Source organism: Lagopus muta, chromosome 2 (genome assembly GCF_023343835.1).
Source record: "Lagopus muta isolate bLagMut1 chromosome 2, bLagMut1 primary, whole genome shotgun sequence".
In the NCBI taxonomy this organism is placed as follows: domain Eukaryota; kingdom Metazoa; phylum Chordata; class Aves; order Galliformes; family Phasianidae; genus Lagopus; species Lagopus muta.
The window spans coordinates 43,300,845-43,319,418 of NC_064434.1; the positions used below are offsets into that span (position 1 = coordinate 43,300,845).

At 41.2% G+C, this 18,574-nt stretch overlaps 1 protein-coding gene across 1 annotated transcript; it reads right to left on the bottom strand.

Moving 5' to 3' along the window:
- Positions 1-25: 25 nt before the first annotated feature.
- SNX3 (sorting nexin 3) lies at positions 26-18,508 on the bottom strand. The gene is made up of 4 exons (XM_048937651.1): positions 18,221-18,508; positions 4,713-4,808; positions 4,213-4,337; positions 26-680 (listed from the first exon to the last, which is right to left on the bottom strand). The coding sequence occupies exons 1-4, from the start codon at positions 18,380-18,382 to the stop codon at positions 575-577; spliced, it is 489 nt and encodes a 162-aa protein (XP_048793608.1). The 5' UTR covers positions 18,383-18,508; the 3' UTR covers positions 26-574.
- Between the last annotated feature and the right edge of the window lie 66 nt (positions 18,509-18,574).

The following is an 18,574-nucleotide window of genomic DNA, read 5'->3' on the forward strand; positions in this document are numbered from 1 at the left end:
GGTCAAGAGTGACAAACACCTGAAGTGCATTTTCACTTTTATTTCAAAACTTTTAGACAAGTTATTTTAGTATATAAATTTGATTTTTCCTCTTACAGAATATAAAGATAATTCCCTCATTATTTCAGTATAAAGTGTTTTACAAGCTTGAAGACAATTGCATAAGTGTATCTCACATAGGGTTATCAGAAAGAAAGCAGTCTCTTAAAGAAGTTCAGACAAATGACTACCTCAGAAAGCATAGCAGTTTAGTCAAATACAAGTGAACATGTGACACTACAACTGTGCAAGTTCAAGTAAGGCCAAGTCAGTAAACATTGTTAAGTCATTGCAAGTGAGTGGAAAGGTTTGTGAGACATTGCAAGGGGTGGATGGTCTCATAATATAGTACTCTTGAATCAGAGGGATTAAGCTAAAAGACAAGTGAGATGCTATAAAGTATATGCAAAGACCAAGCAGTGTACTGATGTTAGTGGAGACTTTGTGCCTGTTTATCCTCAGCATGCTAAGACAAACTACAACCTCTTAAAAATCAAGCATAAGAACCACTAATGTTTGGAAAGGATTTCAGAATTCAAGTATGTCTTATTTTGGATGGTGTGTAGTTTTTGTCTATTACTTCATCTTGTAAGAACATATGAAGACAGCGTTCATTCTGTGCCAGTGGGTGGCCTGCAACCCTGGGGAAGGAAAAAAAAAGAAGCGTTAGTACTCACAAACTGAGCCTACTTGCAGCTTGCCAGTAGCAAGGGTTTTTACACCAACAACCTATGGGCTTGCTCTTCAGCACAGATCCACTTCCAGCTACTGTCGGTGCCTACAAAGATGTCTGGCAAGACTTGCCATTCTCCCCGGCATTAAATTAGCCTATAGGAACTCTGAGTCATCTCAGATCAGTAGGAAGCATATTATGTTATCCATTACCTGCAGCTGAGAGGGTGCTTTGATTGTACCCATTCTGTGAGAAAGTTAAGCCAAGTTAAGCTGATTTTATTGGTCCTGATGCCTTTGACACAGAATAAGTCTCTAAAAACAGCTTAACACATCAGTTCTTAGTCTGATTTCATTTAGTTGGACCAGACAGAGTAATAGTTAGTCCACCAGGGGGTGTGAAGGTCTTCTGCAGGCCCTGACACAATTTAAAGCAGAACATTACCACAGTCGTATTTTCAGTATGCACAAGCAGCACTGATGCTTAACCAAAGGGTACCAGATATGGCCACTCTGTTAACTGAAGATGTCTTTAGATATGAAACACAGCAAAGAGAGTGAGTTTGTCTGTTCTAGAAGAGAATAACATCTCTATCATAGATTTTTGTTTCAGGTATGAACTACACCGAGCTACTTTTTATTAGTAAAGAAGCTGAAACTGAATTATCTGTTAGAACATGTCTGCTCTAAATGGAAGATTATTCACAAAACTAAATTACAGCTTCAGAGGCTCAGCATCAGTACTTTAGAGAATTTACATGCACCTTCTCCACTTGTATCTAGTAGTGTTTATTCCTCCACAGGACTGATTAATTTGTCACAACTGGCTACTGAGGGTACCCCTTAACAAGCAAAGCTCTGCTACCCAGCACCGATAGACTGCATTGAGAATAGTCAAAGCCTATCAACATTAACAAGTGCAAGTAAATAGGCAGCAGTCTGAAGCAAAACACAGAACAGCCTGGAACAGCTAGTTTGGGTTTCTTACTCATATCTGACTAAATCGTTTGCCTTTAAGTTCAAAGAAAAACTCAGGAAAAGACAAAGACTACGTTCTTTCACCCTCATCTGAAGGGTACAAATTGGTGGTTGAGAACTGCCAGACTAGGTCTGATCTCACATCCAGCTCTTGGTTTCACACAAATACCTCATTTTGTACTTCTTTTTCCTCCCCTCAGTATTCTTCACTAAGGTGACACACTTGCAAAGTTCTCATGCCTCCTTAAGTTAGGTTCCAGCAGAAAAGGCTTCTGCAGCATACCTACACCTGCACCTGGCACTGTGAGTAGTATCAATGGCTTTGCAAGCAAGCTGGCCCACTAGGGCTCAAAAAGCTCAAAAAAGCTCAAAAAGGCTCAGTGTTGTCTAAAACTTCCCAACAACAGTCATCCAAATATTCCTGAGTATCAAGAACTGGTGCTGGTGCACTATCACCTTCCCTGGATGCAGCACTACCAGTTATCTTAGGCACTGAATAAGATGAGCTTTGAGAATGCAGTATTGTAACTACATTATGCGAGATCCACTCTAGGCTAAGTTCACCAGCACAGAATACTTTGTAGAATCTTAAAAGCTGCTACATGATTTAAAACTTTAATTGGCATAGGCAACTCAAGCAAATACAACCATTAGAATAGACTGATGAGCTTGAATAGCCAAGTTCTGCCTGATGAGTCTTTTTCCAGATGTACTCAAGTCTGCTACTACATCAGTAACTACACTAACAGCCTGCTTCTATCTTTCAAGGAAAAGAAAATTGACCAAGAAGTTTCATGCTGCCACAAGATCAGTGCATCACTGCCTGTAAGACTCAAAGTGTTATCAGCAAATTGATCACTCCATTTCTATCAACTATACTGAAATGTTCTTCTTTGAGATGTTCTTCAGCTATTTGAGTTAAGCTGTTTCCCTATCAGTTGCTTTAGAATGTCAGCCACGTTCTTTCTGTGCATGTCGATAAACTCAGTGCTAGTATGTACAGTTCCTCCAAACTGGACAGTCCCGAGCCTGCTTGAATGACAGTTCTAACTCCACAGTTATCATACAGCCTTACAAAGCACATCTGCCTTCATGTACCATAAAAGCAAAACTGAATGTGCAAGAAATTCATCCCACTTGTCTTCAAACAGGGAAGTAACAGTTGGAAGCATTTTATTTGCTCAGAAATATTAGAAATACCCCCAAACTGAACTAGCAAGCAACTATGTGAAGACTTGTGCAAATTCTAGTTTCCAGTAAACTAGTCATTCACTTGTGACTCCCCAAGCCACAGGCCTGAACTGATCAATAAAAACTGACTATAATCAGATATATACGAGCAGATTAAGATCTTGTTCAACTGAAGGGCATCTCCCATTCCCATTAAACAGCATTATTATTGAACAAGATTAAAATATTAGTGGAACTGACAAGCTCAAATCCTTTATGATGAAAAAACCCAGAACCAGATGGTATGAACAATATAGGCTTTAGAGATCTGACAAACTAGGAAATGACAGTATTCCATCTATCCAGCTACAGCACTTCTTCTATGAAGTCAGAGGGAGCTGGCATTGTTCAGTTTGAAGAAAAGAAAGCTCTGAAGAAATGTCATTGTGGCCTTCTAGTATTTAAACATAATTAAAAAAAAAAAATAAGCTTTTACATATTGTAATAGTACAAAAGGTAATGATTGTAAACTAAAAAAGAGGTGTTAGGTAGAAATTCTTAACTCAGAGACTGGGGAAGAGCTACAAGAGATTGCCCAGAGAAGCTGCAGATGCCCTATCTCTGAAGGCATACAAAACCAGGTTGATGGAGGCCCTAGGCAGTCCAATCCCATGGGATATATGCCTGCCTACAGTAAGCAGGTTGGAACAAGATGGTCTTTAAGGCTTCTTCCAACCCAAATCATTCTGTGATTTGGACCTACAGCATAAGAGGTTAAAGTAGCTCCTAAAAATCACTATATGCTGAGTAGTTAGTAGTGTCAGGTGGTAGAGCAAGAAATAGGTCTTTATTACCGATATATCTACTTACCCTTAGCAAGCCAGTGACAAAGTTTAAAATGTCTGTTTCAAACTACACATATACATACCTCAAGCACTTTTTTTTTTTTACATTTTCAGAAAGATTCTTATAATATTACAAAAAATATGCATAGTTACATGAGCTGATAGTACCTCATACCTGCAATTGAAGTAAACCGCTGTAAGCTTCATTATTCACCTAGTGCAGAATACCTTCTCAAAGTGAAAAGTAGAACTATTTTGAATGCTATAATTTTAGTAGTAATTTGCATAAATTAGCTATAACACTAGCATTCACTTTAGCTGTTCAGGTAAGCATCAAGATATCCAAACCTAATAATGGATGAGCAATGTTAACGTGCCCTATTGTGAGATTATGGAAAGTTTCAATTACTGCACCTAGTGTAGCTACCATAACAGATTAGCAGCTATAATTCCATTTTACATAGCTCAGTTCTGAGTTTATCTCCACGTATACTTACTCAATACTTACTTGTTTATGAATTGCTCAAGAGCTTGCTTCCTTTCCTCTATAAAGGAATCATCAAATATACCATCATCTCCTCGGAAGGGGAGCTGACGAAGAAGAGCTTTTCCCGGTAAAGGCGGTACCACGACCTGAAACATTTAGAAATGTGTCCTAAGTGCAGCCTGTAAGCAAATTTATACAACTCCTGTGCCACATCTTCCTTTTAGAGGACCCAATTCGTCATTCAGATCTCTAGTGAAGGAAAACAGGACTAGAGAAGAACAGTAATTGCCCATACTGATAAACTGAATTTAAGTTGATCAACTCTAATTCAGTGCCATTACACAGCTAATAGCTGTGTTAGTCTTTCAGCAAGCCTCAAACATACTTTTAGCTCTGGAAGTTTTGAACAGCAACATCAGCTTTATGATGTAGCTATATGCTTCATAAGATACAGGTAACATTTCATTATCAGTTCTCCCTGTATGTACATGAAGACTTAGTTCATATTTAAGTTTACCCACCTTGCTTTCTCTTTCCAGCTCATTCCTTAGCCATTCGAAGTCACTGTATCTTCTTCTGACTGTAGATTCTTTCAATTTGAAGATAGGAAGATTTGTCTAGAAATGAAATACATCCTGATTAGATGAGAATGAAGCTTTCATAAAGAGAATCAACAAAAATGATCTTAAAGGTTAGCACTGCTTTAGCAACAACACAACGGTATTGAGAAACACTCCATACAGAAATGCTGATAAATCCCTTTGTACGCTACATAACTAAGCTATGTCTCAAACTGCTCAACTGCAGGCCTTTCATTCATACAGCATCCTGTTAACTGGCATTTTGTCATACTGTCTAGGAGTAGATTTGCTCATCACTTGCAATGTTTCCAATGTTGCACAGGTATCTGCTAGCCTTACTTTCTCAAAAGCTAAATTCTCAATGTCAATATATGCACACTGGAGAGAGGTAGTCAGAATAAAAAAGCCTTCTTTATCCACTCAGGCTCTTCTTAATGTGCTCAAGGGAACGTTTCAAGTGCCAGCATACTGAATTAGCCAAGTTTCCTATGCTTTTCTGACACCTGAGGCAACAAGGTCTCCAACATCGTTAAGAACAAAGCAGGCAAGTCCTACAGTCTTCATCGAATCCATTCAGGACAGATGAAGCTGAAGATCTGTCAGCAGATCTGTCTAATCTGGATAGCTCTAAGGAAGCCTACAAAGAGGAGATGCAACACAACGTTCAATGTAGCAAAACCACCTGATCTCAAACTTAAACCAAGCAGCGTTTCATGATGCAGAATTCCTAGACAAGTCAGCTCTCAACTCTAATGTCCATGAGAAACATCAAATGCGAGTCAGGCTATAATGCTGCACACCACATTGTATTAATTTGTATATATTAATCCTGGGGTGCACATTTATCCCACTGTTATCTAAACTACACCTAAAGAGCAGACATGAAGAACACTCAAAAATGATGTTCCCAGAAAGAAAAGCTCCAATATCTTAACGACATTTACACTTCAAATAATGATGGCAAACTGTTGACGGGGTTACAGAAAAGTTCACATAGGAGTTATGATCAGCTATAAGCAAGACAAAAGCTCCATAAATTCCATGCATAACCAGCAATAAGGACTGCTGGCAGACCACATATTCACCAGCTTTGTCTCATACATCTAGAAAGGAAGCTTTCGAGGAGTACTCAGATACTAAGATTTAACTGTGATTATACAAAGTTCTCTTCTACTGGTAGAAGCACAGAAATTACTTTCAGCTAGTACCTTAAAGTGGGATGGCTTAAACATCCCACTCAGCTTCTGGTCCCAGTTTGAGTGGATATCCCTGAACAATATCATTTGTGGGCTGTTACACGTAGCTATCAAGTGACATTTCTGGCTATTCATGATAGGTTTAACTGCCAAGCTATATTGCTGGCACCAGGCAGGCCTATGACTGCAGGCCATTGTGCTATTGCCTGTCAATAACAAGCTTTTGGCTGGGGCAGTTCAAAAGTAATTGAGAAGTTAGTTAGGTACTTTCACATGATGCTATTTAATCCACAATTCACAGATGAAGTACAAAACAGTATTTTATAATGAAATCTCATATTGCTGAATGTTTAAAAGCATTTAGGATCTCATTCCCAGGCAATTATTGTTCATTGTACTGCTGGCTAATAATAGACCTGAATGCAATTTTATTATGTCAGAACTCAGGCTTTATAAACACACATCCAAATAAGAATACTCTACTCAAGAGTGAATGAATCTAGGTCCCCAAAGGTGCATGAAGGAGATTCCCAGAAGTGAAGCAGTGGATTATTTTTCTCCAATTTCAGCTACTGGCTTTTTAACTAAGTTCAGCCTTGCACATTATAACATCAACTCTTTGTTAGTGTCTTGGACAGAAAGTCCTTCATAATATTTAACATCTAGGCTCTCATCTGCAAAAAATATTCCATTCTCTTATCAAATTACTTACAAGAAGGATTACAGCAGAATAATAGCAGATAAACATAAGTTCCCAGGTCTTCAGGAACTCTTTTCATGCTTATAGGCATAAGGTCTAAAAAAGTTAATCTCTGAACAACATATCAGGCTGTAAGGTATAATGCGGGGATAGAAGGGCCAATTCAGCTCATTTTACCTCCTGCATTCCTTGTCAACTTTTAACACACTAGTCAAGCAAGCAGGTTGGAGAAAGGAACAGTCATAAGGCTCACCTTCCCTCCAAGGTGAATAAGCTTCCCCAGTTTTGATCATCACTGAAAACGTTCATGTATACTAAAAGGTTAGCATTATACTGATACGACTTCAAACTATATGCTAAAAGAAAACTACATCCACTGCTCTTCAATACAGATATGAACTCAGAGCTGCTAAGATCAACTTTTAAATATCATGTTCCTTTAAGTCCAAACTGCAGCAGTTCTCCTTCCTCCAGAAATTCTACTGTTCTTTAGTTATGCAGCTGTTAAAAGGATTCACGTAAAAAAGCAATTTGAGAATTCTCTTCTACACTGCTTAGCCTACTTACATCTTAAGCACCCATTTTTAAGTCAGGTTATATTCACACCTGAAGTACATTCCCTCTCTAATGCAGGATTGCTACCCTGTTTGAGCAGACCACTTCATCCTTCAGTAACAAGGGGTTTTCATATGCCTCCACCCGCACTAAACAAGCCAGTCAATTGCTGAAGCATGGGCAACCATTGAGCCAGAGTTTTGCAGACAACTCTAAAAAATGTCAAGAGGAACTTGAGTTCCTAATAAAACGTCAGCACCAGAGCCATGCAGTGTATTAAAAGTTATGCTCAGCTTTATAGTTCTTTGTTTAGCTACCAATGAGCCAGTGGCTATTCAGAACATTGTATTAGCTCTGTTCGCCTGCTAGAATGGGGATGAGAATAATACACAAAACTTCAAGTCAGGCCAATTTCATTTTTATAAACTCCTCCCTCAATTTTCTGGCCTGTTGATCTGCACAGTCTGTCATGAAACTCATGACCCGGTTTGGCACAGCCTTTGGATCACAGCTCACCCAGCACAGTTATTGTAACAACTGTTTCTTCTACAGCATAATTGTCTCCTTTTATAATCAAAACCATTTTTAACAAATTTCCAGTCTCTTTAGTAGTTTGAATGCAAGTTATTAATCTGAAAGGATTGGATGCTATCAAATACACTAGACAAGCAAGTCAATTACCAGAACTGCAGATCAATCATAACTCCAGGACCAATAAACCAGAACTGCAGAGGTTCTAAATGGCCCCAAATACCAAGTATAGAAAGATACTAAGAAAAGAGATGCTGTCTAGCATCATTTCTTCATCAGAATATTCACACACACCCATTAGGCTTTCTCTGAATACTCTAAAATTATCAATTTTATTTTGCTGTGTGAACTAACAGCCAAGTCAGTGCACTAGAATAAGCACTGTCAGAACTGTTGCCAAGTTCAACTACTTCGTTAAAAATCTAAATAACAATCAAATCCTAAGTCACTCCTGCATTCCTCCACTCAGATGCCAAGCAAGTTTCCACAATCAAGTCATCCGACTGGTGTTTAACAAACTGACAGCAGGAAGCAGCAGCTGCCTACTAATGCATTTTAGGGCAAAACCTGCATTTGCAGAGAAACTATTTCAGCTATGTTTATAACATTCAAACTACAGAGTCTAACCCCAAGCTCAGGAGAGTCACTTCAGAAGCAAATGACAATTCTAAGACTGCAGCTTGGATGACCACAGACCAGTCTTCTAGCTGCTACTATGGTTAATTCCTATGATATGTCCAGTTAGAAGGTTTTAAAATGGTGTACAGATGCAGCTGAAGAGATTTGCAGACGCAGAGTGCAAGCAAATGAGTACAAGCCAACACTATGCTTCAAATTCATACACAACAGTACTCCAGTGCAGCCATTCTGGTATAGAAACAAATTTAAATGCAGGAAGACAACTGAGGTGCTCTAATACTATCAAGTACTCTACTGAAATCATTTAAGTGTTCTATTATCCAGATTGAATCAACCCACCCAGCCAGTAAACAACTCAGCAAATAGCCAGACTTGTCCCTATGAATCTGTTACCAGATATAAATTCAACTAAAAAGGAGCATTTGGGCTCCTTCAAAGAGCACACTGACACTCCACAAGACTGACTCAGCACATCAGCACAGCCTAGCCCCCCCCATGACTGCTGAACTCCACAACCATAGCTAACTAGGGCAGTTTAAGGCAGATTTGATTCATTTTCTCATATGCCAATATTGCACTAATCAGCAGCACGGCATTGCTCATGTCTCCTACTCTTAACAAACTGAGAATAAAGCAGCACTGTTGCCATAGCACCTACTTTGATGTTGTCTTTTCAAGTAGGTTGTGGTAGCCTTGATACTACTCCATTTCCATTAAAATAGAATGAAACAAAGCACTCAGCTCACTTGTGATAGAAGTTTGCAGCCTTGACTCTCAGAAGCTAAATTCAAGCTTCTCACCATCTCACCATACTAACCACAATCTTTGTCAGGAACCTACACTGCCAGCTATGTTTACAGGCAGCCAATGGCAGCTCCAGGGGATTACAGTAAGCAGTCCCAGGGTGGAGAAAAAGTATTACAGGTTTCTTAATGCAAGAGCCCCACCATTCTTCATTACAAAAAACAGCTCCAGCAGTCCACTGCTATTGCAGACACTCTGTCCTGCACACTTTGCTTCCTTCCAGACTAGACATAAGCAGCAACTTGCCCATCTCCTACAATTATAAAAAAACAAAACAAAACAAAGAACAAGTACAAAAGCAAGCAGGCTCTAGACTTCAGGTCACTACAAGTTTAAACTTTTTGCTATGTGCTTCACCAAATGCAAGCCTCTTTCCCTGCAGCAGAAGTGAATATCAAGACTTATTTTCATACATGCTTTCTAAAAATCAGTCATCTGATCAAAGCCAAATTCTACAGCTTTCCCTTATGTGCACTTGGCATCCAGGCCTGCTGTAGGTATCTTACACACCAAAAAGTTAGTAAAACACTGAAACAAATCTGACCAAATGGGCTCATTTTAAAAGAGAACACATTCAGACAAAGAATTAGTAAATTCACCAGGCAGGTCAATTGATCATAGGAGATCAAGCTGGTCAAGCAAGCTGGGCTTGATCCCCAAGTTGTCCCACACATGCCTTGTGATATCACTCAAGATGATCTGCTCCATAACCTTTCCTGGTACCAAGGTCAGGCTGATAGCCCTGTAGTTTCCCAGATCCTCCTTATGACCCTTCTTGTAGGTGGGAGCCACACTGGCAAGCCTCCAATCCTCTGGAATCTCTCCGGCTGATCAGGAACACTGAGAGATGATGGAAAGCAGCCTGAATCATGGGAGGTTTATTCTACTCCCCATCCCAGACTTTCAGGTCAGGGGTAGAGTACCCTGGATAACCAGTCTGATTTCTAAAGACAGATATAAAGAAGGAGTTGAGAATCTCAGCATTTTTCTTATCCACAGTGATCACGTTTACCACAACCTGTAAAGACAGATTCTCCTTAACCCTCTTCTTATTGTTAATATATTTTAAAAAAAAATTTTATACTCTTTTACCCCAATACCCAAGTTGAGTTCAAGCTGGGCTTTTGCCTTTCTAGTTTTCTCTCTGTATGCCCTAACAACTTCTTTGTATTGGCCCTGAGCTGCCTTTCCATTCTTCCACAGGAGGTAGATTCTCCTCCTCCTGGAGCACCAGGAAAAGCTCCCTGTTAATCCACCCCAGCCTTCTTCCCCACTGGCCCATCTTGTGGCACTGGGAGGTAGCCTGCTCCTGCACCTTTAAAACTTGCTTCTTGAGGAACGACCAGCCTTCCAGGCCCTTTTACCCTTCAGGACTGAATGTGAAGGGACCCTCTCTACCAGCATCTTGAACAGTTCAAAGTCCACAGCAGCAGTTTTGCTGCCCCTTTCCTCACTTCACCAAGAAGATGAGGGCTTCTCCATCATGACAGGACAAGAGGAAACGGCCAGAAACTGGAGCATAGGAAGTTCCGCACAAACATGTGCAAGAACTTCTTTACAGTGAGGTGACGGAGCACTGGAACAGGCTGCCCAGGGAGGTGGTGGAGTCTCCTTCTCTGGAGATATTCAAGACCTGCCTGGATGCCTACCTGTGCGACCTGCTGTAGGGAACCTGCTTTGGCAGGGGGGTTGGACTCGATGATCTCTGGAGGTCCCTTCCAATCCCTACAATTCTGTGATTCTGTGATCCTCACCTTAAGAAGTTTCAACAGCAATCTAGCATGGCGTTGTACTTACTGGAATAGTCTTCAGTAGAATAATTGGTATTGCAATACCAAGGGAAAAAAAAATACAACATATTTTCTTTACAGTTCAAAGCCACAATTTAAACTGTGCTATTTATTTCATCGGATGAAAAACAGAAGACCACTTAACTGTTCTGTTAACTTTTTTTTTTTTTTTAAACAAGCCAGCTAAAAATAAAGATGCATAAAAAAAAAACTCTGGCATCACATGCCTACCTGGATCACAGCCATCTGTCCTACAAAGATTAGACACTGTTCTGTTTGATTTGGTCTGTTCAGCACTGTATTAGAGTGCACTCAATATATGACAATCAAGGCATGCATTGTATGAGCAGAAAGAAAAAGTGCCTAAGTCACTAGTTAAACTAATATACTAATAAGGGCTATTCAAAGACTTGGTTATTTTATTTACACAGTAACACACATCAACATCAAGCTAGTCCAGTACCTTTGGATTAGATTCCTGAGTTTAGTTTAAATTAAAAACTCCACAGAAAAATCAGCTGCTCAGAGCAAATGCATGGAATAGATCTGTAAATCTACTTTTATTGCTTCAGAAGTTTGTTGAAAACATGCCTGTTCTTGGTCTTCTTAGCTAGTATCCTGGGAATTCCTTAGATTTTCAGCTAATGCTCTGAATTGTTGCTCTAGAGAATTGTTAATGTTTGTAAATATGTATAGAGTGCCTGGGCTATAGAACAAAGTTACCTGAATCGCCGCATTTTTATTCTTTGAAGTCTAAAAACATTCACAATTAGTATCAGTATCTAGAATTAGAAGAGTAATTAGCTAGCATTAAACTCTTGCAATGTGATACAAAATTTGCAGCAGTATAGAGAATTCATGCTGACTATGCATCCCTAAACATATCCGCACTGAGTCAGTGTTTAGTCATTACCCCACCACAAGCTTCACAGGCCATAAAGCTGAATGACACTAAAGTGAATTATGAGCACCAGAGGACTCTCTTTCCTTGGCAGGAGAGGTCTACAACTTTAACCCCTGCTGACCTCAAGGACTGGAAATTTGCTATGGCTCAAGGACAAAACAGATCAAAACCACATTTGCTAGCTCGAGAGCACCACAGGTAAAACATGGGCCTTCTGCTCATTAATCATTCTGAATTGATTTGATAATATAACTACTCAACTCAGACTAATACCAATAATCTGGAGTACAAATACAGTATCCAAACAAAAAAAAAAAACAACACACATTGGTTTAAGATGACAAAAAATTTCAAAAGAAACTGAAGTTTAGCAGTACAGTGATTTACTTCCCCAATCCTTCCAGACCAATACTATTCTTAACACCGCAGGCACTTCACAGCCTGTGTTCATTTCCTTCCCCACATTTGGTCTATGCAGTCAAGCATGTGTGATGTTCTGACAGTAAAGCTACGGAAACTACAACAAAAAAGAAGAACACAATAACGCTTCTTGATAGAGCATATTCTTAGCTACAAAACATTATCTGTCAACAATCACCATTAACTATGTATTTTCACCAGCAATGAACAAAGCCTGCATGCCACCCTCAAAAATCTGCACTAGTAGAAGTGAGCCACTGTTTCACAGCTGGATATAATGGCATCATTGCTAAGATTCCCCTACTGTATAATCAGTGAACATACAGATGTTATAATTAAGAAATATACAAAGAAAGTTAGGCTAAACAGATTATCACGCTAAAGAAGAATGGATGGAAAGCTTACCGTTGTCCTCGGCTCACTGAGAAGACTCTCAGAGGGGCAATCTCCAGAAGAGATCCTTCCCCACTGGAATGAGGTCTAGGAGAGGTGCAGCCAGGCTCCACTCCTTCCAGTAGCACAGGTGAATTGCCTTCACCTGTGCTCCCAGGGCTGACTCATTGCTTACCTCAGGTGGTCAGTCAGAGGTTCAGGCAGTGATTCAGCAGTTCCCACACACCTACACAGTCCATCTGTCATTGGCCTGAACACTTGGAAGTCAGAAGGCACCAAATCTGGACTATACAGTGAGTGCGATGGGTCAGTCCAGCCAAGACTGGCAATGTGCCCCATAATTTTCAAACTGGTATGTAGCCTGGCATTATTGCATTGCAAGAGAAGGTTTGTCTTCTTCTCTGACCTTACTCAGGGAAGTTCAAGCGTTCACCTTAGATAGCACCATGACATAACTGATGCCAGGAAATTTCAGAAAGATCACCCCTTTCCTAATCCAAAAGACTGTGCACATCACTTTATCCACTGAGGGTGGTGTCTTCAACCATTTATTTGTTCGGACAATTTGCACACTGCCACTCCAAGGGCTGCTGTTTTGACTCCAGCTCATAGTGGTAATCCTATATCTTGTTTCTCACAACAATGCACTCCAGGAAACTGTCATCTTCAGCTTTGTATTGGTTCAGTAGATCATGACAAACCTGCATACTGTGCTCTTTCTGTTCACGTGTGAGCATTTGTGGGATCCACCTGGCACAAACTTTGCAACATTCCAACATCACCACTATTATTTCCAACACACTGAAGCCAGTATTCAGCTTTTTACACAGTTCCCTGATTGTAATCTGCTGATTCACACAGATGTGCTGATCAAGACTCTTCATTCTATGGTGCAACAGCTGTGCATGGTCTCTTTGAAATATGGTTTGTCTTCCACTTTGCTGCCATTACTGCTGAAAAGCACCACTCACTGCCTCACCGTGTTCACATTCACTGTTCAGCCTCCATCAATGTTCAGCAAGCGTTAATGAATGTCAAGGGCACCAGTTTTTTTTTTTCCCCCCATACAGAAGGACTCAATGATGCACCTTTGCTTCATACATCCTTCCACATCAGATGCCATTGTCAAATTGCCCCTCTGCTGCCATCTGTCACACAGCAACAAAACGTAGCAGAACACTGACAGGAATGTTCAACCTCTACTGCCATACCCTCAACATCCATCTCTGACATTGTGGGCCAACACAATATAATGCAAGGCATTACCTTTGGAGCAATCATCGTATCTCTGCAGGCCCACAGATGCCTTCATACAAAATATATAGAAAAGGTGACCGCTGCCTTATGGAGCATTAGTTCCACTCAAGTAATGTGTGTCACATCTGGAAGCAAAGCAGCCACGTTACCTTTCTACAAGGAATTGTGTTTAATACATATTTTTCCAAATATATTAAGTTCCTGTGTATTTGTATGCTTTGCTGTCCTCCTAACCTACATGCTCACCTCCTGTGGCACTGCTGTTATCATGGGAGCGCGGTTCTGAAGTGTCACCAATTGCTGAGATCAAAGTCGGCTTGTAAAGCTTAAATCTTGTCTCCTTAAAGGATTTAGCTACTGAGGTTGTTGCACAGAACCCACTTGAGCATGGATGCTCCTGCTGACCCACTTACCAGGAATACTATTGCTCCCAATTGTAGTATAAGTACGGTAATACCCGGAACTGGATTAGACTGAAGATATGCTCTAAGAGGGTAATATGTCATTTGTTCTAGATTTGTTTCCTGCAACTCAGAAAAAGTTCTAGCTTAGAGTCCATAAGTAGTAACATATGCTTTTACTGAAGTGTGCTGACGTGTAGGCCTGAAAAGGTAAAACTAACAAAAAAAATATGTCTAAAGATAGCTTTTGCTCTCTGAGAGAAGAGGGTGCTCTTCCCCACAGATTGAAAAGCGAGTAAAGACTCCTGAGAAACTGCACATGACATCAAGTATATTTCCATTCAGAACTTAACTGTTAAATCACATTTCTCATCAAGGGGCAAGGGCAATAAAATACGTTGCTGTATTGGCTTAATAGGCAATCTTGTTCCTTTGTATCAGTTTTAACCATTGCACAAGATCTAAGTCATCTAGACAACTTTAGATGACTAATTTACCAAGCAGTACTTAGAAAACATACTTGAAGCTTCATGCCCTAACTACTTTATTCTCCTTTTTAGTTTACCCCAAGCCTGCAGACAAAGGATATCTCAGGATAGTATGAACTCACTGCCTAATGTTGCTGACAGAAAGCAAATTCTCAAGTACCCTGTCAAAAACATTACCCTCTCAAATTTCCTATTTTAGTAATACGCTTAAGTGACAAGATGGCATTTTCCATCATTTACCAATACTGAACAAGATATCTGATTTTATTGTCACGATGCTGCTGCAGTAGTATAGTCCCATATTGCCACATTGCGCAACACTACTGGTTGCTGCAGTGAAAAGTTTTCCATCGACACCTTATTCAGTTTGCTGAGAAAAGAACGTCACTTAATGCAAGCACAGCATCAGAAGACAATATTTTGGCTAATCCCACCTAACAACTTTTACTGAAAGATTCCAATATCTGTGACCATATCTTTAAATGCTAAGAAAACAAAAACCACACAGGTAACTGATCACTTGTTAAGCAAGCTGCCACACTGGAACCACTACATAAAGCTTGCACTTGCAGTATGCACAGGAAAGTTTAAATGTCTGTCCACGTACCACATATTTACCACAACACAGAGGTAAACTCCAAAAACCTTTTCTAAATACTGAAATACAACCAACTTGCTTATCCAGTAGTATATTGCTAAGCAGTGTAAACACATTTGGGTTCCCTATTAAGCTTTCCAAGCCTGATGTCACCAGAAGCTGAAGAATACAGCAAACTGAGAAAGCATGAAATCAATCCACTTGTTGCTTTCCAAACAGCAGATATGCTTCAGCTGCAACTCTAGCAGAAAGCTTTCCAGTACAGGTGATGACAAAAACCTGCAAAGCCTCACATAAGTACCTTTAGCAAAACATTAATTATCAGACATCAGTTCAAAAGTTCACTATCAAGCTCAGTCTTCCTAAAAAAAGTTAAATCTTGAAATCCAGACAAAGCAATAAAGATAGAATTATCCTCAAACCAGGTTTGAAGGCACCATAACAATGGCACAAGTCTAATTGCTTCAACACCAAAATGACTCTCAGCATCTTCTGTGACATTGTTTCTGCCTTTACATAATATCTGCACGTGGTAAAGCTGTCCAATAGCTTCAACCACAATTTTCTAGGTGTTTAGTCATTCATTCCTGCACCACTCCACATGTCAGTGTTGGCGACAGCCTAAAACAAAGTCTTCCAGATGCAACACAGGTATGTCAATCCATCTCCTCAGGTTTGTTCTGCTGACATTACTAGCACTGCTGGGGGAAAGTTGGGAACATCAGCTACTACTTTCAGTGACCACAACAAGACACCAAACCACAGAGACCAGCTAGTGGCTCCTGACTGTAATGCTCAACAAGCAGATTATAGTGCAAGATCTACCTTTTAGAAAAGCAATACTGCAGTAGTTCAAGTTCAAACTACTTTCATGCTGAAATTTTCATATTAGCAATATAGTTTGTGTCCATCTGAGAAAAAAAATAAAGGACGATAGCAAACATTCTGCATGACTTGCAGTACCTGCTCTGTAGCCTTTGGCATGCAGAAACACAAAACTCACCTTTACAGTTCATGATGCCCATCAGAATACACATCAAGGACACAATATGTACAATAATACACAACTGGAAAGGGCATAATCATGTACTACAACAGATAGTTTTGTGTACCTATGCACAAAGATGCATGCAAGAGAGATGAAGGAGGAAGTGTTTACATAGTAACTGGATTAGCAGGAAAAATAGAAGGTCACTGTATCATTACAGAGTATGTTAAGGTCACTTCTAGCTCTTCGCTACAACAGGGATTCAAGGTTTCTACCCTAAATAGGCTACTTTAACCCATCTGCAATCCAGAAACCTGGCCTCCTGTTTTTCTTTAACCTCAAGGACTTCAGTTGGATTTTTATTTTTTAATCCCAAGCAACTCCCTGTAATTCTCAAGGACATACCAAGGCTATGACTGCTCTTTTGCATTACACGCCTTGGATCCAGCAACTCCAGATGCTCAGACTCGTGGAAAGAAAAGACATAAGAAACTTAAGGCACTAGAGCATCTTACCCATCAGCAAGGTAAAAAGCTGCATCCTTCTTTCTGCTAAGAGGGTAGCTGAGGCCCTGATAATCACAGCATAACGTAACACAAGGCAGCTAGTCCCAATTTGTCCTTACACAGAAGCCAAATTTAAGCTACAGTTGCATTTCAGTTTATTCCTCCTGCCATACAGATGTATCCTGGAATTTAATAATAGCAACTAGAGAATGACAATTTAGCAATGCTATAATTAAAGCAGCATCCTCTCTAGTATCTTTAGGTCTCAGTTGATTTTGCATTCCTAAGCAAAATTACACTAAGCTGAAAACATGGACCTTTACTACCTGAAGATACATACAAGGTTTTAGTTTTATCTGAAGACTTTTAATGGCCAAGAAGGCAGATGTCAGCCTAAGCCTCTTATGCCAGAAAAGCACGTACACTTTGTGGCATTCACTAAAAGCAGAACTTACACTGCAGAGCCTGAGTGCATGTGCAAGAGATCAGTGAGGTCTCTACTTCAGGCAGTTATTACTGAGCAGCTTCAACGATGACAGCTACAAGACAGCAGACTCAATCACAAACTACAGAGAAAGGTCAAATCATGGAGGTTGTCTTTCCCAACCCAACTTATCCCCAGCAGTATAGACTGCAAGTGCAACCTGCCTCAGGTCCCTGCTAGCCACAGGCACTGAGTGTCCTGCATACACTGTGTTTTTCTGCCCACTCCTCCAATGTCCTGTTTACATAAACAAACATCAGGAATGAGAAACACAGCAATAGCTTCACACAGCTTTTCCTCATATACTCAGGAGAAAGCTAGGTTTAACCTGGCCTGTCTGCTAGGCTTGTTTACACACTTTTTACAGCATGCTGAGAGCACTGCAATCCTGAACACGAACTCTTTTCTCTATGTAGATCCACCCACGTTACACCTCCTCAGCTGAAAGCTCACGCTCTTCTAGTGACATGAAATCAGCCACACAACGTACGTCCTAGAGGAGTATTTCAACCCAGCAGCAGCGCACCTCGCAGCGCTCGTTCCCAGTTATCTACAGAGAGCCGTGCTGCGGGACCAACCGCCGCTTTATCATCCCCCAGCTCAGCGGCGGGGCCTCCCGTCCAGCCGAAGGAGGAGCCCACCGCCCCCGGGCTCCCAGACCGAGCCCTGGCGGCCGCCACTAGCCCCGCCGAGCCCAGAAAGCAGCCCCGGGCCGCAGGGCGTCCCGCTTCGGCCTCACGCAGCCGTGCGAGGCGCCAGGGCCCCGGGTGGGCCAGGCCGGGCCGCGCCCTCACCTTGACGCGGATCTCGTAGGTGGTGAAGCGGCCGCGGCCCACTCCCACGGTCTGCGGGTTGCCCACGTCGATCTCTAGGAAGTTGCTGGGAGGCCCATAGGCGTCGTTCAGGTTCTGCGGCTTGCTGATCAGCCGCCGGGTGTCCGCAATAGTCTCAGCCATAGCGGAGCGGACGCCTTCGCACCCTCCCGACGACCGGCAGGACGCGACCAAACTCCCTAACGCGGCCGTCCTCCGCCGCCCGCCCTCTTACCGCCCCGCGGCCAGCTGACTGCCCGGCAACGCGCGCCCACGCCGCCGCCAGCGGATGCGCCCACCGCCCGCGCGCAAGGCAGCCTGGGAGCTGTAGTCCGC